Source organism: Sardina pilchardus, chromosome 19 (assembly GCF_963854185.1).
Source record: "Sardina pilchardus chromosome 19, fSarPil1.1, whole genome shotgun sequence".
NCBI classification, from domain to species: domain Eukaryota; kingdom Metazoa; phylum Chordata; class Actinopteri; order Clupeiformes; family Clupeidae; genus Sardina; species Sardina pilchardus.
This window is the reverse complement of record NC_085012.1, coordinates 27,730,597-27,756,749: the sequence shown is the minus strand read 5'-3', so window position 1 is coordinate 27,756,749 and position 26,153 is coordinate 27,730,597. Positions and strand designations below refer to the sequence as shown.

The following is a 26,153-nucleotide window of genomic DNA, read 5'->3' as shown; positions in this document are numbered from 1 at the left end:
ATAACAGCACCACTGCGGTCGTTGCGCCCACTGTGCTAACTCTAATGACACTAGCACTTTTCGCATCCACACACTGGTAAACGTTACAACCTAAATACTTTTATTAATTGTAATACTAGCCTACTCATGTTGTATGCATCTTGAAATGTCCTTGTGGATTATTTATGTGGGGAAAACCAAAGGTCCACTCAAATAGCGGATTGCTGAGCACAAGGCCGTGATACGGAAACAGAGCCACTAGCGCCACTATGTCCAAGCTAATCACGGCCCTTGTGCTACATTACAATTCTGGGGGATTGACAAAATAATGCCTCACCAACGAGGGGGAGACATTATAAAAAGGTTACTCCAAAGAGAAGCCTTCTGGATTCACACACTCAACACAGTTGAGCCCCATGGTCTGAATGAAGAATTACCGGTATGTCTGTCCTGTTTTCTCTGATTTTGTCATCTTGAATTAATTTATTTTCACTTTGTTATATTCTTAATTTCACACTGACTAAGGATGTACTTGATGCCCATTTTGCTTTCAGTGAGTGCTCGAGTAGGGCTCGAGTAGGGCATATGGGCAGTTGCTAGGGCAACCTGAGCAACCCCCCTGTGCACATCCCTGTATTATATCATATCAATATAATGAATATAGTGAATATCAGGCCTTAATTTGGGGCAGGGTGGGATGGAGGTCCGTGCTCAGGGGTCCATGGGCGGAAAACGATTTAACACCCCTGTTGTACGCAGTACATTTAAACAAGGGTCTGTCATTAATAAAATATGTACAGATTATGTGCATTCATAAGCACCATGTTTTAATGCATTTGGTGCTTCTGAGAAAACAATTTCATTCGACTGAGCGCTTTATTCACTTCCCTGATCATTTGTGGAGCCCATTTCCACAACCCTTGATCTACAATCAAATCATTCCTTTTCAGTGCTTTGTTTTTCCTGCGCCGGATGTGATACATTCTCCCCAAGGAGGGTGGCACCTTGACAGTACTAGTACTGCCTCTGTCCACTAGGTGCACATTCAATTCAAACACAGTTCGTGGATTGATGATCAGTTTTCCTGATGGGGGGGGAAACATTGGAAGTGGCTCTCGAAGAGTGTGCTGTAGGAAGCTCTCACCAGGAAGGGAAGCCCACTCTTTCAGGTAGTACCTCCCGCTGTCGTCCAACTCCTCAACAGGGAAGACATTATTCTCAAAGTAGTAGTTGACGTCTCCATACTTGGCCCTCAACCTGTCTAGGAAGTCCCTCCAGCTTTTATCCAGATATGGAAGGATGATCTCATCTGGATCGTGTAAAAACACATACTTGGAACTGTACATGTTACGATACATACAATCATGGAGTGCTTGGATTTGTCCATTGTAATGGAGGTCACCAGGGGACACCGAGACCAACCAATCGGAGGACACATTGATGTGGGCACTGATTGGCCAAGGGAGGACTTCCACAAATCCCAAGTTATCTTGGTAGTAGCGCAGCACTTCTTCCATGCCTGGGCTGCAGCTACTTTTGTAGACCACCACCTTCTGGGCTCCTAGTAGATAATACATCTCCATAGCCTGGATGAACTGGAGGACATTGTTGTACCCATTAAACATGGTACTGATACAGACGGTGATGTCCACTGGGAACTCACTGTCTCTTGGCTCCTGGTTAAGAACACTTATGAAGGTGCTGTTCACATAATCACTCCCAGCAGTAGTGAGGGCTGCATGCTTTGGTTTGCAATCCCCTGGAATGGTGCAGAGAAAATCAGCCATTCCATAAGGGAAACCATAATGGCTGCTGTGAACGGTCTTCTTTGTGGAAACGATAAACAACAAATCTTCACAATACAAAACACAGTAATGAGGAGTTTCTTCAGCCCGCCACACAATAGCTAAGACTCTGACACTTGGAAAAGAAGTCCGATGCTCCAAGAAGGCATTAAAATATAATGTTTTGCATTCTTGGATACCAACAAATGTTTCTGTTGACACTACATGAAGACAATTGGAAACAGAACAGTTCATCTTTTTGACACAATGCTGGCCTTGTGACTCCGAGAACCAGTATCCACTTGACCAGATTTGTGAAAACATAAGCATAATCCCAAGGAGTGCAAAAATGAAGGTGATCACAAAGCCACATTTTAGTTTCTTTATAGTGCACTTACAGTATGAAGCATTAAACATCATTGACTTCTTCCCGTGGGGCTTGAGGCAGGGGCTTCTTTTTCTAGAGAAAAGAGGCAGAAATTAGGAATGGACAGATTCAATCACATCTAATACAATGTCAGCATAAAGCATAGATAGAGCACAAAACAACCAGCATAAAGTACAGTATTTCAGTTTTTCATATTGTAGCGTTTATGAAGAATGCAGATTTGAGTATGTCTCAGACTTGGTTGGCAGCTTAACTAATGCGCATAAGCATCCATTACATACACTTCCTGATAGACTGGCATGAGGATTTATAGGTGGGCACAGAACAGGACATAAAAGGTAACACATGTCCATACATCAGGAACAGTCAATAACAAAGGAAATAACATTCCCACACAACATGTTTGTAATTGCCACAACTGACAGATATTTACATAGTCATATTTGTAAAAATAACAACTTTCCAACACAGTTCTGAATCACTGCAGCCTAGTAACATTCATTTACCTGCAGTATGCTCACATTTACATTTGGATATGGTGATCAAGGATGCATTCAGAGTAGCAGTCACATTTATATTGGTGTGAACCCATTTCGTCTGTTTGCTTTTGCAAATACAGTTCAAAAGAGAAAGAGGAAGTGATTAATTGCTGTATTTTGCAGGACTGGAAAAACACTTTTTGAGGAATTGAGGAATTGTATATATTTATTGTATTTATTTACTCAAATACGTAATAAAAATCTTGGCTAAGCCTACATTTTATCACTCAGTTAAATATACTAGTCAAGTCAAGTTTATTTAAATAGCACACTTCACACACAGAGGCCATTAAATGTGCTTCACATAAACAAAAACAAACAGTAATAGCAGATAAAAGCATAGATGGCATAGTAAAAAATAAAAATAAAGCATAAAATGGTAAAATCAATAAAGAATAATTAACAAGAAAACATAAAAGACTACCCATAACCATGACAATAAGCCAGGGTCGAACTGGGAATAAAATTCGGCCCTGGCAATTTTTGTCCTAGACCGGCCCACCACTGGACTGATGACTGATTTAACACACATGTTTTCAACATCTGCGGCATTGTGCTGTGTGATGGAACTACACATAGAGTGGCCTTTTATTGTTGTTAACCTAAGGCACACCTGTGCAATATTCATGCAGAGTGGATATTTTGGAAAACTTTTTCACATTTGCATGTAAACTGAGAAAAACTGAGCTTTAGGCAGCCAATGTCACAGTATGTGCCAGAACCTACAGTATGCTTACATTGACATATGGATATGGTGATCAAGGATGCATTCAGAGTAGCAGTCGCATTTATATTGGTGAGAACCTGTTTGCTTTTGCAAATACAGTTCAAAAGACAAAGAGGAAGTGATTAATTGCTGTTGTTGCTATTTTCAGGATTCTGGCTAACATCGGCTTGAGCTTCTTGTTACACTACCACTTGGAGAAGGTGAAATGTTTGTTTATGAAAATAGCAGGCCGCGTGTAAATGTAGCTTCAGATCTTAGAGTTCAGCTCATGAGAAAAGGGTACAAAAACTAAAATGTTGCATTTATAATCTTGTCCAGTGTATATAGCGCTTTTCAGGTAGGAACTCATTTTGGATTGTGCCATTCATGTATCAGATAGTGTTGTATTGAACGTGTTCGCTACTGTCTTTAATGTTTGCTGCTGTGTTGCACCAAAAGTTAGCTCTCTGTGTAGTCTATTTCAAATGCAGCTCGGGAAACAATATGCTGTCTGCACAACTTGTACAATGTATGTACTGTAAGTCGCTTTGAACAAAGGCGTCATATAAAATATATAAAATCATCTTTTGGAAATTGACCTTAACGCCTTAAATAGAAAAAAAAAGAGGAAATATCCAACCTTTAAGGACATCAATTTTCTTTGCAAATGAATAATGTATTGTAAATAAATAAATGTTTTCCTTAAAATACAGGGGTCATAAGTATTGGAACGCCTATGTTAACCCTATGTGTTAAAATTCCCATAAAGGCTAGCAGATTTGTATTTGTTTTATTTTTTAATTGCCAGTTATTTCAAGGATACAGGACATACTATGCACCCTGATGGAGTCCCCTTGGCCTTTGGAATTAAATAACCCCACATCAACACATACCCTTCACCATACCAAGAGATTGGCATGGTTGTATTTCAGTTAGCCTATAGCTGGTTTGAATTGCATAGAGCTCAATGAGAATGAAACCAGCTAATAGGCTAACTGAAATGACCATGAAATAACTGGCATTTAACAAAATTAAAAAGATACAAATCTGCCTGCCTCTATGGGACTTTTAACACGTAGGGTTATAGCTGTTCCAATACTTACTGTATGACCCCCCTGTATTTAAAAAGGTATACAGTCCAGGGCAATGTCTTTCTTGAAACGCTGCAAAAAAAGTCTTTGTGGGGTAAAAGTGGTGGATCATTCTAAAAGACACTTCTTTATCTTTCTTCGTATTCAGAAATTTAGAAGGTAAACACCGTATTGTTTCTCCATTCTAGATCAGAAAATAAGAGACAGCACTTGGAACAAAGATCAGATCTCTTTGAAACAGAGCATGGATTTAATTGTTGTTCTTTAAATGTAACTGCACCCTAAAATATGTTTTTTGAGCTGTTGATTGATTGAAATTGCTCATAAGTGGTGAACCACACTATTACCAGGGTTAATATTGACAAAAATCGTGTTTCCCGAGAAAAGTAACATTTTGTATTATTTTGTATTGGAGATATAGCTCAATCAACAGCTCAAAAAACATATTTTAGGGTGCAGTTACACTTTAATGGAGGTGAAGCAGATCTAGCCAATCTCAGTCACAGTTGGAATTAAGGGCAATAAAGGTAGTGAAGCATGTGAGCTGTTTTGAAGAAGACGGAAAGCACCAAAGACTATTGCATATTTTTTGGGTGGAATAGGTATACTATGCTTCTGTAAGAATTCAGAGTAGGACAGCTCACCATTAATGTTGATAAGTTGGCTAACCAGATAAATACCATGCCTGAACCAGTTTTCTAAAAACAACATTTTGTGGTGTTTATATAATGTGTCTCTGTTGTTCCAGATATGTGGGGTGAGAAATTATGTTTATAGATTAAGGACCAGGAAAGAAGCATCTGTTTATGAAAGTGAGAGAGCTTTGCGGTTTCTAGGAAATCATTTTCACCAGTCTCAGTCTGAACCTGCAGTTCCTCTCGTACTGAGCAGGATTACCATTGCAACAACACGTCATCAGTAGGGTAAAACTAACCTGTCTCACGATGGTCTAAACCCAGCTCATATTCCCTATTAGTGGATGAACAATCCAACACTTGGTGAATTCTGCTTCACAATGATAGGAAGAGCCGACATCAAAGGATCAAAAAGCGGCGTCGCTATGAACGCTTGGCTGCCACAAGCCTGCAAAGAGGCGTGTCCCTGGATGCATTACTGTAATTGCTGCGGGACAGCCTCCAGGTCAGTCACGTTACTTTGTTGATATAATGGTCTAGAGGATACTGTAGAAGGATGACATCATTCAATGTGTCAGCCCGTGGTGACCATGGTGGTCAGAGGGAGGTCTAAATAGATTCAGCATTCCCCTTCACAGTAACAGAGGGCTGTGTAGTCTAAGGCAGCCTTTTTGTTTTTTTGTTTCTGTTATTCACCAAAAGGTTATAGAATAATATAACACTTTTACTGTCTAACCATTAAACATTTGAATATTATTCACTTTTACCATTTGAAGACTTTGAACAATAACACCTTTATTCACTAGCTAAAAACACCTCAGCAACATGTCACAATAATGCCATCACCCTTTGCCAATGCTGTCAGCGATCTATCAAAAAGTTGTTTATGCCAGCCTTTGTGGTCTGGCTTCATTACCAGGATGTTCTTTTCTTTCTGTATCACATCCTCTGCAAATAAAAACCGAATATCTATAAGTCTTGTCTATAGTATGTTGTCTGTGTCCTATTTGCAACTAAATATGAGTAACAAGCTTTCTATAAATGTGGATTCTACTGTGGAAAATAGCATTAACTGGTGATATGATATGATATTATGTCTTGTTACAGCTAAACCTAGTTTCTGTAATCTTTCAACCAAAGTTAGGAGTCATATTGAGTGTGGGCGTGCACTGCAGCACAGATAGTATATAGCACAACAGGATAGAAGTTATCAGTTAACATGTAACTGACTGCTAATTACCTTACGTTAGAATTGTAGTCACAATAAACAATGGATCTGGGACATTTTCCTGTTTCTATATTCGGCTTATGTAATGTATTGTTAGTGTAGTATGTAATGAATTGCATTCACATATCATTGCCACTATGCACAACTATTTTCAACTAGCCTAAAACCGTGAGATTGAAAGTTAATAACTTTTGACATGACAGACACTCAAGTAGACACACCACACATACAATTACATTAAAGACAAATATAATAATTTAATGTCTCCCCACCGAAGCGGAGTCCAAACCTACACCCTTGAGCAAGGTTATATTTCAAATACACTTCAGTCAGCTCAACTTTGATATTACTGGTCAAAGTGAACTGTGATGTTTGGTTTTAAATGCATGCAAATTTAGCCGGGACTTTAAGCTGGCACACGACACGTGGGTACTCAATTTCTTTTGCCGCCTATGGATAGCAGGACCACAATCACAAAGAGTGCTAAAACAAAACTCAGGCCTAGATCACACCTTAAAGTTTCTTAACAGTTTCAGTCAAGAAAAATAATAAGAAGAATTAAGATGTACTGTATCTCATTGTTTAGGGCTTGATGCATTTCAGCTAGATAAAAGAAGCAGGAAGTTTAAACAGCAACAAACTCACATATCTTTTCAGGTTTATTATGGGAAAGAAACAGCTTACATTTTAAATTAAATTAGATTTTCTTAAAAAACAATGCAAAAAGTTTTGGGGCAGTATACGCCTATTACAGTTTTGTCACACAAACATTTGACTTAAACATGTTCCCTTTAAGCTGTTTTGGTTACAAAAGCAGCTTTCAATACATTCAGTAGCCTATAGTCCTACATTGTACATTATACAATACATTTTTACTTCAAACATGATTATGTGTCAAGCGATATCTGTATCACTCATTTCTCAAATGCGATCATTTTCCAAGCAGATAAATATTTCATAGAAGATTATCCTACTAAAAGCATGTTTATATAAGGATTTAAAGGGCTGTGAGGAGGTGTGAGTTGGGCTACGAGGCTGCTCGGAATTTTCTCAAAGTTATCGCGAAAATCTTGATTTTGTCTCGCGCACACCAAGACACTGTTCCATTCGCTACATAGGCTACTGTACTATATGTTGATGGAAAACCATCCAGCGTAGAAAAATACGCATTATAACAGGGACATTAAGACATCATTTGAATTTGCCAGAATCGGTCTGTTGAATGGAAAACCATTTTGGTGCTTCTAATATCGCTCAAAATGACATCGAATTATGAGTTAATTCGCTTGCCAATCTTAAGGAAAAGGGCTTGGCTACTGTCTGCATAAAACAGTCTGATACAACCACTAGGCAATTAGTTTGGAATATGTAGGCCAATTTATCATAGCTAAATACCTCAGATTGTATATTTATCCTACACAATCTTGTTTCCCAGCATTATTTTTGATAGGTTGACGTTAATTTCCTGTTGTAGGTCAGGCTTTGTCTTGTTTTTGAGGATTTTGAGATGAGGCTACACCCTATAGAAGTTCAAAGTGAATGTATGGTATATCTTTAGTTAGCCTACCGTTAAAATAGGAAAATCCTCAAAGCAGAAAAGGCAGCCAAGAGACGCAAAAATGACATCCGGACGGGATTTGTTTTACATGCATGTGAGGCAAGTCGGCTACTTTCATCAAGTTCTAACATACATGGTTCAATTTGCACGGGATCACGAAATCTCTGTTTAGGCATATTGCCAGAAATGGGAGGGGTAGCCTAACTCAATTTGCCAATTTGCTCCCCGATATCGCATGCATCATGTCCTTAGTAGGCTAGCCTAGTATTTATCTAGCATAGGATCCCAACATATCATAGCTATATAACAACAGCCCTAGGAGTTTGGGATTCTATAGGATTGGATCTGATTGGAATCCTATAGGACTTTTTGATAAGGGAAGTTAATTTGTCATATGCTCATAGGCTATCCTTCATCCGGTCCCTATCCACAGATGCACAATCTGAGTGCAGACTGCGTGTGGTGCTTGATAATAGCTGGAGAAAGGGATCTGATGAAACCCATGAATAGTCTATCAATTGGCAGCTTACAATAAAATGCTTGTGGTGTGAATAACAGTTCACATTCGACAGGCTGGCTACAGCTCAAAAAGTACCCTCACAAATTCACCCTTCTTGGCTTATACTTACTTAACAGGCAAATCACCCTGTGGTTGCCTCACAGTATTTATAACCGAATGCAATTACAGTAAGTTATGAAACGAGACGCAGAAAAAGAGACATCTGTGCTACGTCTCAGGATATGTCATTTAAGCCACATTTCCGTAGCCTGTTTTCTTACTCGACCTCTTGCTTGTGACACCACGAAACATTATTGCCCAGGCAGCAGACTCTCAAGTAGCAATACTGGCATTAGCCTACCGATGTAAGAGTAGGTTAATATATCTTCCAACAAACATAAACACGGTGCAACAATCTGTTAAATAATTGCAATTATGCATCCCTAGTGTGGTAGGCCTAGCCTATAGCACTTTGGGCAATGCAGAGTTTTTCCTATTTTCGTATGAATTAATGTGGAGATCCGAAGTTTAAACGGTAGACCTAGCTGTGATATCACCATTCACCATACAATTAGACGATATTTCAGGACCATTAATGTGGACAGCTCCTCTTAAGACGCCATAAGAGCAGTGCACGTGTTACTTATGACCTCCATTGGTGACATAGGCTATTAACGTTTTATTCTGAAAGAATAATGAGAGGGGCTAAGATGATTAATCGACATGTGACACGTGCTAGTGGCATGTAAAATAGTACTTGTCACTGGATTAATCGACATAGACCTCTGAAGTTCGCCTACAAAAAGGATCCAAAGCTGCCATCTTTGCCCATATAAGGAGATCCGGGAGTTAATTGAAGCTAACTGCCTATGGCAAGTTGCATTGTAAGTTAGCTCTGGGGTAGCGAAGATCAAAGTGTGCCATCTTCACCTACCGAAAATCACAGTATGCACTTGAAGGCAGAGGACAAAACTTTGTAGCGCAAAACGTCTGCATTTCCAATTTCTTCGTCCCCGTGAGAGTTTGACAGGTGCGATAATTCAAAATCCCCATGTTATTTTCCCATAGAAAAAATCTTGAGATACCGGATCTCCTTATTTGGGCAAAGATGGTGGCTTTTTTGTAGGCGAACTTCAGAGGTCTATGTGCCACGTTCCAATGACATGTCACTGGCATCGGCATGACATGCCACTTAACCTTCTTGTAGGTGTGCATAGTAGCATCCCTTGCACATTGTGTCTTTGGTTGTTGTTGACACATAGTTGTTGTTCAGACTTGGGAATCTGAAATGTTTTTCAGAATGTCTTTGCAAATCTAAATGGGTCTATGTTAAGGGTAGATGTGGTAGTGCATCTTGAGCAGATGGTATACACTCAGGAGGAGTCAAGAAGTAAGTTTTAAGATGGGATTTTTAATTGAAGTTTCCCAAATAAGGCCAATAACTGGCAATAAAGATAATAGAAAAAAGATAACAAAAATAAATACTTTCAAATCACCTCCTTTATGTTGCAGTCTCACCATATCTCCCCCTCGGCCTTCTTGTTGTTGTTAAAACACACTTGTTCCACATATTGAAAATGTAATAAACAAATGGTACGCCATACTGTCTTCGCTCTCCGAACGTTCGCCTGCCCCCTTGGTCTTGATGTGCAAATGACCAATGAGCTGCCCGTTGCCCTGGCAACGATAAACTGAACCGCACCAGAGACCTTTGACCGCACCAAAGATACTTAAATACTTTTTCAACAGTCTCTGACCGCACTTAGCTGTTTCACTCCATAGATAGGAAAGATTCTAGAGTGGAGCGCGTATCACTTGCAATTTATGACCTTTGGTACATAGACAGTTTCACTCGGACAGTTCACGTTTTGTCGAGTGAGAAACAGTAACTTTTCACTGCACTATCATTGCCATTTTTACATTTCCATGTAGGCATAGTGGAGGCAAGCGTTAAACCTGACTTCTCACACTTATTTCAGCAAAAAGGATTAACAATGTTCAAGGCATGCTAGCACGATAGTTTCATATTGACCATTAGTGCCTAAATGGCACTGGCTATACCAGACAAGATACACTAATGTTACACTGTGCTAATACCATCAATAAATTGACCACCTGAAAGAATATAGAGTTGCAACAAGCACAGGCAATTTCCAGACACCATCTAGGCTACCAGATTTTTAATGGCATCCAAGGGCCAAACCAAAATTCTAGAGCTGAGCTCTTAACCTTGCAGTTGTACACATATCATGCAAGACTCAAATTCTCCATTTCTTTGCACAAAACTCTCCAGAAAGTGACAGTGGTTTAATAAAAAAAAAAAAAAAAAATCAAAATCCCAATTAGAACCCTGGTAGTCATCCGTATCTCCATCATTGGACTTCCACAGCTCTCTGTGTGCCTCACACGTGGGTTCACGCTATCTGCTGGGTTTCCCAATAACGATGGATACACACACTACACTGACTACAGTAATATGAGGGCTGCTGCTGCTGCTCCTGCTGCCACCTGCCAGTGCAGCCAGGATCTGGTGCAGCTGGAGAGGGAGAAGCTGGGCCCAGGAGGCAACTGCGTCCAGGAGTGAGTGGTGACTCCTTTGGGACAGTGAATATCCTCTCCGGCCATACCTGTTCACACCTGTGGCCAACCCAGTGGACGACCACCAGCGAGCATACAATGAGACTCAACAAAGAACAGGCTTTAGATGGAGGTACTCAAAAAGGAATGTCAACAATTGATGAAGGGGTCATGCACATTTAGTAGCCTGTTCAGTGACAGTAAAAAGGCTATGTCAGTCTGTAGACTTTATAGGCTACTAGGCTAATAATTAAAACGGCTTCATGTTTAGGGTAGCCAGATGTCCGTCTTTAGGCCAGACCGTCCAGTTTTTCAATGCCCTGTCCGGCGTCCGGCATAGTACCAAGCCAGACGCGTATTTGTCCTCCTTTTTGAGACACTTGGTTTGGAAAGCAGCGTTCTATGGGGCGCCAAATGTAACATGCCTTATTTCCTGGACAGAATACCCTTTGTGTGAAAAAATACATTGTAATGCATTTTGTCCACAGAACAGGCTACACAAATTAGTTTACATTGTGTCCATGAAACACCAAAGAGAGCACGTTTCGTGGACCAAATTGACTGGTGGCCTTTTCCTTTGGTAGACATAAGGCTTAATGCACTGTCGTAGATGAAATAAACTTTATCTTGGTCAAAATGAATTAGTGTCCACATAAATTGCGGGATGCACATTGTTTCGTGCCATTCTACTGTATTTCAATTTCGTCCACAAAAGCATTGTGCTGCGTTACAGAGATTGTGATGTGTTCATAAGGGATTTAGCACAATATATTCTGTGACTCTGCAGTTACAGAAGGCATTCCGTCTACAAAAATAGTAAATAATAACTTACGAAATGCATTCAGTGACATTGCTCGCATTTCGTGGACAATATGGAATTGAGAAAACCGAGGTGAAGTTAGTTTGATATTGGATATTCAAAAGATATTCGGATTTTCATTGAAGTTAGTTTGATGTTGGATATTCAAAAAGACACACCTCAATATGAAATAATATTTTGCATCCACTAGGCCTATTTGTTTTTAAGAATCCCATTCAAATCAGTGTCGTGACTTGTTACAATAGATTTTGTGAGTCAGCAGTTTACGGAATTAATTATGTGTCACGAAATAGTAACTTGATAACGTACAAAATACAATATTGCTTGCATGGCTTTTTTTTTTTTATAGAATCACAAAATCAGTTTTGTGACTTAATGACCCAAGAAATTCACCCTCGCATTGGTGAATTTTCAATGACCAGTAGGTGGAACTGTGACACAAAACACTTTCCTGGCCAACCACCGGAGCCAGGTTGGCTTCAGTGGACCCTGCTGAAAAAAACAGCCTGACCGGCTGAAGGTGGTTTGCTGGTTGACCAGCTTGTTAACCCGTTTGTTTGACCAACCTATGATGGTTGACCAGCTAGACCAGCAAAACTCTTGCGAAAACATACCTTCAGCTGGTTTAACCAGAGAATGTCTAATAGGGGGAGAATGGCCACTCTCTAAATACCTCCGCATGGTACTGCAACTAGAGGGCGATTGTGAGCAAGTGGAGAATGAATGGAGGTGAATGGAATGGAATCCACTTTTCTCTGGATATATTTTTTTGTGTAGAAATCAGAATATTGCATGCGAAAGGGGGGTCAAAGAAAATACACATGGCTGAGTTTTAGATTTTTTAAGTCCCTTAATTGTTCTAAAAAGCCTTTCAAACGTGTCAATGACGTCATTCATTAGCAGGATGCTAGTGTGTTATGGGCAACAACGACCAAGCCTGTGAGAAACCGGCCAAAAGTAATTGTTCATTCAACTTTCGACCTATAATCCATGTGACGGAACTGCTATGAGTCTCGTCGATTTGTTTGGGGCTTGGCCACAGAGTCAGAGGGACAACGCAGATAAGATGAAAAAATAATTCAATTTAATTGTAGGGCTTACCAAGTCAAAGCAAGCAAATCCGGGTGACAAAAAGGAAAAGTAATTTACGACAAAAAATAGAAAAATAGCAATGTAAATATGTAACAGCAAAAACTAGTTCTCAGAGTCACTAGGCCTATAGTCAAACACACGAGACAAGACTAGACTAGCACTCACCATGACTGACAAAAAGGTGAACATATACACAGGTGACCAGCACCATTCTTAATTACAGGTGAACACAAAACAAACAATTAACACATAATTCACAAGACAGACTCTGAGTCAAAATAATAATATTTCTCTATAAACTAATAACCAATTCAAATAAACATAACATAATAAACACATTCAAACAGGTAGTTACAGGGACAAATACACAAAGCAACTTGATCAGGATTGCCCTGCTCCCCCCCCTTCCGCGCTACCCACATGAACGTGGCCAATTCCCCCGGAACACAATAAACAGTCCATTGTTCCCCGGCGGCACCCCTTTACTGTCGGACAGTCAGAAGTCGGAGAATGCAGCCGCCGGTAACCAAACATGCAAACACTTTACACAAAAGTTTGTGCACCAACTTTGTATAAATAAAATGCATAGTTTTACTAATCTTATCTAGTCCATATATTTTGACATGAGTGACATTGATGAGAACGTTGAGTTTGTTCGTGTGCGTGCGTATGAAAGAAGTTCGTGCATTGTTTGTGTGTGCGTGCGGGTGTATCCAATAGTTCGTACATGACATAAATCCATAGTCTGTGCCGACCAGGCGATAGATATGTGCGGTCACACTCGGGACCGTCACACACCCCCCCTCCTCAGGTCTCAAGCCGGCAGGCGGGAGAGGAAATCAGCAGTGACATTATCCCGTCCCGGAACATGGCTGATGGTAAAGCGGTAGGGCTGCATGATAGATACCAGCGTGTAATCCGTGCGTTGGAGTCTCGCATGCGGTCCATCCATTGCAGAGGCCGATGATCTGTTTCAAGGAGGAACTCACGAACTTGCGCAACATCTGTTTGAGGGTCTGGTTGAACCGCTCAGTCAAACCGTCGGTCTGTGGATGATAAGGTGTAGTCCGTATGCCCCTTATCCCTAACAGTGTATAGACCTGCTTAAGGAGCTTTGACATAAAATTAGTTCCCTGGTCTGTGATTATGGCCCTAGGGAAACCCACTCTGGAGAACAGCTGAATGAGACAGGTGGCCACCGTTCTAGCCTTCACTGCCTTCAAAGCAAATACCTCTGGGTACCTAGTGGCATAATCAGTGATCACCAACATATAGCGGTTTCCAGCTTTGCTACGCTCAAGGGGTCCTACCACATCCATACCTAGTTGCTCAAAGGGTGTTCCAACTATGGGCATAGGCTCTAAGGGAACCTTAGGGGGACATCTGCTAGAGGTTTTCTGGCATTCTGGACATACCCTACAGAACTCAGCAATGTCTTTGCTCATATTCGGCCAATAAAAATGGCGACTAACACGGTCACTGGTCTTTTGTCTGCCTAAATGACCTGCCCAGGGGATAGAATGGCTTAACTCCAGGACTACTCCTCTGACTTTCTGAGGGGCTACTATCCTTGCCTCTGATCCACCCCCTTTATATAACACCCCCTTCCTGAGGTAAAACCCATGTCCTGCCTCCCCACTATCATCACCCCCACACTGTGCCCTCTCCTGAGCTTGCAGGTATAATGGCCCAATGTGTGGATCCTGCTGCTGCAGCATACTAATATCTTGGGGTATCTCTAAAGGCACCTCCACCTGTTCTGGTGACAACTCTTCTTGACACTGAGACACCCCATACTGGAACTTTTCCTTTCTTCTCTGACTCTTAGCTTTCCTACCCTTCCCTGGCAGGGCCTCAATGTCAGCATTATAGAAAGGCAGGGCAGACTGGACTGGACTCAACTTCACTATTTGTAGCCATGGCTCGTGTTACAACCATGTTACAATCATTCCTAGTAGTCACCAGATCAAACAGAGTGGGAAAATCTTGGCCCAAAATCATTGGATAAGGCAAACTATCCACCACCCCAACCTCTAACAGATAAGTCTGCCCTAATACCTGCACATGTACACTAGCAGTTGGGTACGACCTTTCCTCCCCATGGACACACCGCAGCTGCGTCAACACTGAATAGTTCCTAAGATTGGGTGGCACTAACTCTGAGGAGGCTAAAGACTGCATGCTTCCCGTATCTAACAGTGCACTAACCTCCCGCCCATTTACTTCTACAGCATGACAGTGGAGCGCTACCAGGTTCTTGGGAGAGCTGGCCCTAGGTACTGTGCAGATGTTAGCTTGATTGGCTGGGTTGTTAGGACATTTTGGCTTTATATGGCCCTCCTGCCCACACTGATAGCAAACTGGAACTCTGGGGCCACTAGACTTAAAACCAGGGCTCTGTTTGGACGGACCACCCCTATCACTCACAGACTTACCCTCACTGCTGGTCTTGGGTGGTGGAGGCTGCCAGGGAGGCCGGTTGGTTTCTCTGTTCCCTCTCCAGTGGGTGTATGTCCAGGGTTGGCCTTTACGCCGGGCCGCCACGAAGATGTCAGCCATCTTGGCTGCCTCTGCGGCAGAATCGGGGTCACGGTCCTTTATCCACACCTGGAGGTCAGGGGACAGCATGCGAAGGAACTGTTCCAGTATGATAACCTCTGCGATCTCCTCCTTGGAGTGCTGTTGGGGCTGTACCCATCTGTGGTACAGGTCTCGCAGCCGGACATACAATTCCTTCGGTGTCTCTTCCTCACGCACATTGGAACTCCGAAACTGTATCCGGTAGCTTTCCTGGTTGATGTCATACTTCTCTAGAATGGCCACCTTCACTTTATCATAATTGAGTGAATCCTCTTGGTCCATATTAACATAAGCAGCCCTAGCCTTGCCCGACAGGAGGGACACTAACCTTACTGCCCAGTCGGCTGTTGGCCACCGACACGTCATGGCTATCCTCTCAAACGTTACCAGATAGTGTTCAATGTCATCTGTGTCTTTCAAACATTGCATTCGAGGTTCCTTTTCTATCTGGCTTCTGACTTGACTACTTGCCCGGAGTGGTGCGGGATGGCCGCTTATGGCTGAGGACCTGGCTTGGAGCTCCGGACGGCTGTTCAGAGCAGGCTCTCCAGGATCTGGTGACGTCCTCTCGTGCACTTCCCGCTGCAGGAGACTGAACTTATGTTGCAGGGTCTTCCACCGATTCTCCTGTCGTGTAGCCTCTTGGTCCATAAGGGTGTCTCGGGCCTGTTGTTGGGCCATGTGGCTTCGGAACATGTCCCGAAGTTCCTGCATCGACGCGTCTTCGGACACACTGGCTAATTCCGGCTCATCACCATCGTCGTCTTCTCTCCCGCTGGGGCCCGCCTTCTGCTGCACCGCGTGCACCTTCTTGGGTCCCATGGCACAAAAGTAGTCCACCAGAGATGTATGGAAAAACAGCTCCAAAATGTATGAAAAAGCCTCCAAAAATAGCCCAAAAAGGGACAGGGAAAAAAAAAATCTGCTGCCCTCTATTGGCCAATCCCACCGCTGCCACCAGTTGTGACGGAACTGCTATGAGTCTCGTCGATTTGTTTGGGGCTTGGCCACAGAGTCAGAGGGACAACGCAGATAAGATGAAAAAATAATTCAATTTAATTGTAGGGCTTACCAAGTCAAAGCAAGCAAATCCGGGTGACAAAAAGGAAAAGTAATTTACGACAAAAAATAGAAAAATAGCAATGTAAATATGTAACAGCAAAAACTAGTTCTCAGAGTCACTAGGCCTATAGTCAAACACACGAGACAAGACTAGACTAGCACTCACCATGACTGACAAAAAGGTGAACATATACACAGGTGACCAGCACCATTCTTAATTACAGGTGAACACAAAACAAACAATTAACACATAATTCACAAGACAGACTCTGAGTCAAAATAATAATATTTCTCTATAAACTAATAACCAATTCAAATAAACATAACATAATAAACACATTCAAACAGGTAGTTACAGGGACAAATACACAAAGCAACTTGATCAGGATTGCCCTGCTCCCCCCCTTCCGCGCTACCCACATGAACGTGGCCAATTCCCCCGGAACACAATAAACAGTCCATTGTTCCCCGGCGGCACCCCTTTACTGTCGGACAGTCAGAAGTCGGAGAATGCAGCCGCCGGTAACCAAACATGCAAACACTTTACACAAAAGTTTGTGCACCAACTTTGTATAAATAAAATGCATAGTTTTACTAATCTTATCTAGTCCATATATTTTGACATGAGTGACATTGATGAGAACGTTGAGTTTGTTCGTGTGCGTGCGTATGAAAGAAGTTCGTGCATTGTTTGTGTGTGCGTGCGGGTGTATCCAATAGTTCGTACATGACATAAATCCATAGTCTGTGCCGACCAGGCGATAGATCTGTGCGGTCACACTCGGGACCGTCACAATCCATATTGAGCTTGCAGGAACTAAAATAAAATCTTCGATTTTTCAATGACAATCAGGTGAAACAGACCAATTTAGCTGTCTAGCCCCATAGACTCCCATTGTTTTGCACTTGCTCGTGATCGCCCCTAGCGGAACTGCAACAGGAGCTGCAGGTACAATGGAGTTAATAGGGAGTGGACCGGCTCTCCCTAAATAGGCTCTGGTTTAACCATCTTGTGATGGTAATTCAGCAGGTTTTACTGGCCATGCCAGCTTATGTTGGTCATAGAAAACCAGCTTGACCATCTCCGTCAAGCTTGGCAGGCTGGTCTAACCAGCTACACCAGCAAAGACCAGCAATAGCAGGAAGAAAACCAGCAAAGACCAGCTAAAACCAGCTAACAGCATATGCTGTTTTTTTCAGCAGGGGAGGCATAGAGCAGGTGCGAGGGGCAAGTAAGACTTTTGCAGCTGTTGTTGGCCCATTGATTACCAGATTGGAAGTTGTATCAATGTCTGCTGTGACATTGTCTACAAATGGCTGTTTTCTGCATTTCTGTGTTAAAGGCTTCTCCTGGGTTACACACTGTGTAGGCGAACTTCAGAGGTCTATTAGGTACTGTAAGTAGCACCTGTAGCTGTTGCACACTGATGTCCAACAGATGGCGCCAAAAGACAGATTGAATGTTGACAGCTTGTTACATGAAAAAGATGCTTCCAAATACAAACACAATGCCAGGGACTGCATTTAAATTAGATTTAACACATAAGACATGCCAATCATACAAATGTCAACCTTTAATATTAATTTGGGTTTTCATTGGTTTTAGATTTAGCAAATATCCATTCTTCAGCACCTAGAACACTTCCTTGTGCCCCCACACATTCCTGGCCTACCAACAAAGCCAGATAGGTTTCAGTGGAGGCATGGAGCAGATGAGAGCGGCCAGGGGGATTGTTGTGGTTGCACTCTTTCATTGTCAGTTGGAAATGCTGTATTAGATCCATTTACATACTGTAGACAACTGGTTGTTTTCTTCTTTCTAGTGCTAGGTGGAGATATGTCTCCTGTGTTATGAAGTAAATGTAGGCAAACTTTTTTCTCTACCATTAATGAAATAAGAGCAACCTTCACAAGGAAGGTGAAACAGAAACATGGATAAAAGACCACCCTACCATGGCTAAATGACACTCTCTGGCAACAAATGAAAGATAGAGATTCTGCTCTAAAGAGGGCTCTAAAATCAGGGCATAGTAGTGACAGCCTTATTACCTTCACAACTCTCCAAAATAAAGTATTAAGGAATTTAAGAAAGGCTAAGGCAAATTGTTTTATTAGAATAATTAATGAAGCACAGGGAAATGGGAAACTTATTTGGAGAAATATTAACAAACTAACTGGTAGGAATAAAGAACAAAGGAAAACTCTACCTGAACTTAAAGTCAATGGAATCTTGACCCAAGATAATGATAAGATAGCAAGTACATTTAACGATTTCTTTATCAAATCAGTCAGGGATTTGGCTCAAGGTATCCTAACTGAAACTATACCACCTATCCCCATTGATGAAAATAAACCTATTTTTAAAATAAAGGAAATATCTGAATCAGAGGTTATCAAAATTATAACCTCCTTGAAGAACTCAAAAGCAAAGGATTCATATGGTTGGGATACTGTACCACACACTTGCTTGCCCCATTGCTCATCTGATCAACCTGTCATTTAGGCAAAGCACTTTTCCAAGCTCATGGAAATCAGCAGTGGTACTCCAATAAGTTTGGTGATAAAACAATGGTGTCAAATTATAGACCCATTAGTATTCTATCAGTGATCTCCAAGGTAACAGAAAAATGGGTGGCAGAACAGTTGAAAAATCATCTACATTTGGGCCACACTCCTTTACACCCAATGCAATTTGGATTTCGCACAAACCACTCTACAGAAACAGCCAACTGCTACCTCCTTGAAAACAAGTCAAAATTAGATTAGGGTGGTATAGTAGGTGCAGTGTTTCTGGACCTTAAGATTGCTTTTGACACTGTGAATCACCAGACACTTTTATCAAAATGATCTTATTTAAATTTCTCAGCTGAGGTCATACAATGGATGGAGTCCTATATGACTAACAGGAAACAGAGTGTACATATAGGTCATTCTTATTCTTCATACCTCGACTGTAATATTGGTGTACCCCAGGGGTCAGTACTGGACCCTATCTTGTTTAGTTTGTACATTAACGACTTGCCTTCAGTTTGTCCTTCTGTTAATATACAAATGTATGCCGATAATACAGTTCTTTATGTGCATTCCAAAAGCAAACAGCAGACTGCAACTAAACTAACTGAAGCACTGGTACATGTTTCTGACTGGCTAAAAGTATCATATTTACATCTTAACATTAATAAAACAGTGTGCATGTTCTTTTCTAAGAAATCCTCAAGTGCACCGCAGGCTGATGTTTATATTAAAGGAGAAAAGCTCATGGTTGTGACTGATTTTAAATACCTTGGCATCATTTTAGATTCTAATTTAACTTTTAAAAAGCATGTCAAAAAGGTGGCTAATACCATCAGATTTAATCTGGCTAACTTTAGACACATAAGGCCATATTTAACAACAGAGGTAGCTAAACTTTTTATGCATGCCATGATCTTTTCTCACATATCATACTGTTTTACAAGCTGGTCCCAAGCAAACAGAACAACTCTTACATCAAAAGAAACCCTTTATAAGCAAACTTTCAGACATCAGTTATCACCACTGTTAAATCATTACAAAATACAATTGATTTAATTTTGACAGTTTTTACTTTACCTAGATGCCGTCTCATTTACAAAATATTACATGGGCTTGCACCTCCTCCACGGGGTGAATTTGTAAAGAAGCTTCAGCAGTGGCAGGGCAACTAGGGCACATTTACATTTTGAGTGTAAACAAAGAATGTTAATTGATGTTTATTGTCCCTTTTAAATAAACAAATAAAAAATAATACATTTGTACAAGGAAATGCTATATTTTGATGAAGTATAGAAGATGTGATACATTAACTCACACAAAAATGTGTAATTCTATACAGAATAATTTTGTCACCATGTGACAATTTCATAGCCTGACGACGTCTGAATATGAGTCTGAAACTGCTCCATTCAGCTGCGATTATGGGGCGTGATTCAACCGATACAGTGCGGGGGGGATAGCTCTGCACTCATTGGATAGACCAAACCAAACAGAACAAGTTATTGGCTGTCAGTATCTGCGAAATCTAAGACAGAAATATGTAGCAGGGTAGGCTATGGAAAACATCCTCCTTCGTTTTTAAAAATAATTCCTTCAAACTGTACATGCAATGAACAGCTGGGGAAGTGTGTCGTTAACCCAACGAGCAAAACAGACATTTTTAAACAAACGGGAACAACATCACCCAAACATGCTGTTTTAACGGGGTGAAAGTGAAACTGAAGTTTTCCCACATATCCTCGTTGGTCTAAGTGTTCAGAAATAGTTGTGCGAATCCGTGATAAAACCTCCGTTTCAATAGCTAAGATAAACGAAAGGCCAAACTGCATGAACAAATTATGCATTCATAGCCATAGCGTTTCTGTTGCAATCAAAATCAACCTAGCGAACATGGTCTCACACCCAACTCGTTGAACGAGGACGCATGCAGCCGTGAACGTCACTGCTGTTCATCTGTCAATCATCACGTAAAGCCCGCCCTGTGAAATGTGATTGGTCCGAACAGATCTGTATCTCGAATAGTAGCAGCTGAACGGAGCAGTGCCAGACCGAAGTTCCCTGCAGAAAAAGAATGGAGGCGGGGCTAAACTTCGGTCTGGCATCCAGGCTAACAATTTCAGTCACTAACACAAGAAATTAGTGAATGAATATGAATTACCATACCATACATATCTGGGCCCGTATTCACAAAGAATTTTAGGGCTAAAAGTAGCTCCTAACTGGCGAATTTAGGAGAAACTCCTAAAAAATACTTTAGGACTCCTAATTTTTTTCACTAAAAGTTATTCACAAAGCATTTTAAGCTTAAGTCTAGGACAGCGTAAAAGAACTCAAGAGGACTTCTAACTCACTAAGACCTATTCACAACCTGCTTATAGTGGCATTCACGTCGCGATGTTTTGAAATGAACGTGCAGTGCAGGAGCTGTCATGCAAGGAAATAAATGTGCATTGCTACTAAGGATGCAAATGCAATAATGCCACCGACAACCAAAAACCACCATTGCATGTAAACTAAATGTAACGTCTCATTGTGCCTAATTAAATTAAATCGTTTACCCTCTTTGCAAATGTAGGCTACGTGTTTTCATACAGATTAATTTAAAACATGTTGCAAAGATACTGCTCCAGTCCATAGTGTTTCATTAAGGCTAGGCTATTTGCTTTATTCTTTACTCTTTATTCATTTAGGCTATGCCTATTTATTCATCATCTTCCATCCTTCACAGCCCGACATAGCAAACGCATTCTCACCAGCTAAGACCTAACACCTGTCACTCAACTCGTCATCGTAGGGGAGGTTTGCCATCATTCCCAAGTTATAATCATCAGCCAATCAAGGTGGTCACTTTAATCAAGCTCGTGCATGAGTAATGACGTCCACCATAGTAAGGAAGACTCACTGGCCACGTTTACATGATGTTTTTAATTCCGAATTAGTTTATTCAGAATGAATTGGCGTTTACATGGAACATACGTTAATTACGCTTTATTGTATTCCGCTGAACGTCTGGGGGTCGGGAAGGGTTCCGATTGGACAGGCGGCGCATGAACGTAGCCTAATAAGGTCTACCGGAAGAAAACAAGCTGGCTAGCAACTTTTTTGTCATCTCGGGTTAACGTGACAGCATGGACAATAACTCAATAAACCAGCAGCTCGAGAATATTGTCAAGCTTCACGTTTGCTAGCTGAGGAGGAGAAGACTGTCGGAGAAGGGGGGAAGAAGACGGAGCCGAATTAGCAATGAAACGAGCATGCGCCTGCGGCATCGGGTCCTTATTACCACTTCGAACATGCATTATTTTCCTAGAACCGCAAGGCGCATCGTTGATTATCCCTTACTTATTGTACGGCTCTCTAGAATGTTGAGGGAGCTCCCATTCACTTTGAATGGGCCTCTCAACGTTCTACCGGTCAGTTATTTTTGCATAATGACCACTCCGAAGGTATAATGACCGCTGCCAATGGCAACGGGTTCACTCCGCTAGTTGTTGCGGAAGCCACGAAACGGTAGCCAAATCATTGCTAAAGACACATTGAGATGAGTTTCTTTTCTCGTTTTGGCAAGTAGCCGTATAATAAGCGCGATAATGTATAGAACGCCGGTCATTATCGGAAAAGAATTCCCTTCCGGACGAAGCAAAACCCCTCCGCTGCACGTCGGGGTTCAGTTCATCCTGTCGGGAATTATTTTCCGATAATGACCGGCGTTCTATACATTATCCCTTACTTAACATCGGAATAAACCAACCACTTAAATCGGAATTAAGTTTGATTACGAATAATCATTTTCAAGCGGAATAAGTGTTTACATGGTCTCTTTTAAAGCGGAATTAACTTGTATTCCGAATTAACTTGGTTTTATTCGGAATTAAAGCTCTCATGTAAACGCAGCAACTATTAGTTTAGGAGTTGTCGTTTCTCCTTACTAAAAGGTCTGAAAGGCTTTGTGAATAACTTTTCAGAGAAAACTCCTAGCTAATATCTTTTAGCGCGATTTAGGAGTAGGCCTACTCTTAGTGCTAAGATAAAAATCTTTGTGAATACCGGTCCTGATTTTCGGCCTAAAACGCCAACCTCCCACATGTATACATGTGTAGGTGAAGTGTGTGTGTGTGTGTGTGTGTGTGTTTCTGATATTTAGCCCCAAAAATAAGAATATATGATATAAATATAAGGAATATAATGAATATCAGGCCTAAATTTGGGTCAATTAAGGGGTGGAGGTCCGTGCTCAGGGGTCCTTGGGTTGAAAAAGGTTGAAGCATTACAATATCTTTTAACAAATCAAACTAAACTATGTACACATTATCTGTATTCCTGAGCATGTTTTAATGCATTTGGTGCTTCTGAGAAAACAAGTTCATTCGACTGAGCGCTTTATTCACTTCCCTGATCATTTGTGGAGCCCATTTCCACAACCCTTCATCTACAATCAAATCATTCCTTTTCAGTGCTTTGTTTTTCCTGCGCCGGATGTGATACATTCTCCCCAAGGAGGGTGGCACCTTGACAGTACTAGTGCTGCCTCTGTCCACTAGGTGCACATTCAATTCAAACACAGTTCGTGGATTGATGATCAGTTTTCCTGATGGGGGGGGAAACATTGGAAGTGGCTCTCGAAGAGTGTGCTGTAGGAAGCTCTCACCAGGAAGGGAAGCCCACTCCTTCAGGTAGTACCTCCCGCTGTCGTCAAACTCCTCAACAGGGAAGACATTATTCTCAAAGGAGTAGTTGACGTCTCCATACTTGGCCCTCAACCTCTCTAGGAAGTCCCTCCAGCTTTTATCCAGATATGGAAGGATGATCTCATCTGGATCGTGTAAAAACACATACTTGGAACTGTACATGTTACGATACATACAATCATGGAGTGCTTGGATTTGTCCATTGTAATGGAGGTCACCAGGGGACACCGAGACCAACCAATCGGAGGACACATTGATGTGGGCACTGATTGGCCAAGGGAGGACTTCCACAAATCCCAAGTTATCTTGGTAGTAGCGCAGCACTTCTTCCATGCCTGGGCTGCAGCTACTTTTGTAGACCACCACCTTCTGGGCTCCTAGTAGATAATACATCTCCATAGCCTGGATGAACTGGAGGACATTGTTGTACCCATTAAACATGGTACTGATACAGACGGTGATGTCCACTGGGAACTCACTGTCTCTTGGCTCCTGATTAAGAACACTTATGAAGGTGCTGTTCACATAATCACTCCCAGCAGTAGTGAGGGCTGCATGCTTTGGTTTGCAATCCCCTGGAATGGTGCAGAGAAAATCAGCCATTCCATAAGGGAAACCATAATGGCTGCTGTGAACGGTCTTCTTTGCGGAAACTACAAACAACAAATCTTCACAATACAAAACACAGTAATGAGGAGTTTCTTCAGCCCGCCACACAATAGCTAAGACTCTGACACTTGGAAAAGAAGTCCGATGTTCCAAGAAGGCATTAAAATATAATGTTTTGCATCCTTGGATACCGACAAATGTTTCTGTTGATACTGCATGAAGACAATTGGAAACAGAACAGTTCATCTTTTTGACACAATGTTGGCCTTGTGACTCAGAGAACCAGTATCCACTTGACCAGATTTGTGAAAACATCAGCATAATCCCAAGGAGTGCAAAAACGAAGGTGATTACAATGGCACATTTTAGTTTCTTCATAGTGCACTTACAGTATGAAGCATTAAACATCTTTGAACTCCTCCCCGTGGGGCTTGAGGCAGGGGCTTCTTTTTCTAGAGAAAAGAGGCAGAAATTAGGAATGGACACCGATTCAATCAAATCTAATACAATGTTAGCATAAAGCATAGAGCACAAACAGGGTGTCTACTTCTAAATGAAATTTAAGACCAAACGTACGATGGAAATACAGTACAATCAAAATTGGTAATAAACAATAATAATATTTTCAAGTAAACACACTGATGTAGCCAATGTATGCAGCCAGCTTCATAAGCGCTGCCAGGCACCAAGAATATTCATTCCTTAGCCATTTGTTATTTAAATATTTCCCCATATTTGAGTCAGTGCTGAATTAGGCCCACCTGTAGATGCTTTAGCCTACGTCATCTAAAGCCGCGCGATACCACTTATGTTCGGGCTCGGACCCAGACACATCAGCGTGATAAGACATTTGAAATGTGAAATGAAAAACAACTTATTACACTTGATGTTCGTTTTTTTGTGATAGATAATTTCTTCCTGTGCGCGAGATTTTTCTATTGCTGCGACAACGAAACACGTCGTGCAGTAAGTGCAGTTGTGAGACGTGAGACCTTTTTGTCTGAATATTTTGGCTTTTGTTTTGCTGTTCTGTCAAGTTTGGTAGGCTCATGTTAATTTGATTCAAATTGGTTAGCCTACATAACTGTGCCTCTTGACATTGAATGCCTTTCAATTGATTAATAAAATCGGACTTTGGTCTTGTAACCACTTCTCTTACATTAATCATTACATGAATTAATCTAAAGGTTGCCTATTGAGTCTTTCAGGTTGAACTGAAGGCTATTTCCTTCTGATAGGCCTAGGTACTAGTGATGCGCGGTTCAGCCCATTACCCGCGGATATCCGCGGGTTTACCCGTGGGTGGGGCGGATTTGGGTAGGCCTAGTAGTTTTTTCTAAACATTGCGGGTGGGTCGGGTCAAAAAAGTGAAAATGCACATTTCTCACTTGGGAACTTATTACATATTAGGTGCAATGAATTAGCATTTTGCATTGCAGATCTTTCTAAATCGCATGCACAACGCAGGAGGTGTGGTCGAGCGGAAAATCGTTATGTCCATGAAGATGATTTAACACTAGCTATGTCTAGGCTGCAGATTCCAATTATGAATGGCGTGGACGAGCGCAGATTGTAAAAATGACCGATCATTTTAACCACTGCTGTCCTCACGTGGGAGAATTAGACTAATTAGGCTACGAAAGACGTTAGGTGCGTTTTTTTCTTTCCTCGGGTCGTAGTGATGCGCGGTTCAACCCATTACCCGCGGATATCCGCGGGTTTACCCGCGGGTCGGGCGGATTTGGGTAGGCCTAATAGTTTTTTCTAAATATTGCGGGTGGGTCGGGTCAAAAAAGTAAAAATG

At 41.5% G+C, this 26,153-nt stretch overlaps 1 protein-coding gene across 2 annotated transcripts in view; it reads right to left on the bottom strand.

The window, feature by feature from the left end:
- Nucleotides 1-302: 302 nt before the first annotated feature.
- LOC134066458 (uncharacterized) overlaps nucleotides 303-26,153 on the bottom strand; it is a 73,832-nt gene continuing 47,981 nt past the window's right edge. The window contains exons 2-3 of one of the 2 annotated variants that reach the window (XM_062521807.1): nucleotides 24,739-24,801; nucleotides 303-2,223 (exon numbers count right to left, since the gene is read on the bottom strand). In XM_062521807.1, the coding sequence (XP_062377791.1) occupies nucleotides 807-2,183 (1,377 nt within the window). In that variant the 5' untranslated portion in view covers nucleotides 2,184-2,223; nucleotides 24,739-24,801 and the 3' untranslated portion in view covers nucleotides 303-806. Of the gene's footprint in view, nucleotides 2,224-22,739; nucleotides 24,802-26,153 lie in introns of those variants that run through there. The other variant, XM_062521808.1, reaches the window with a different exon arrangement.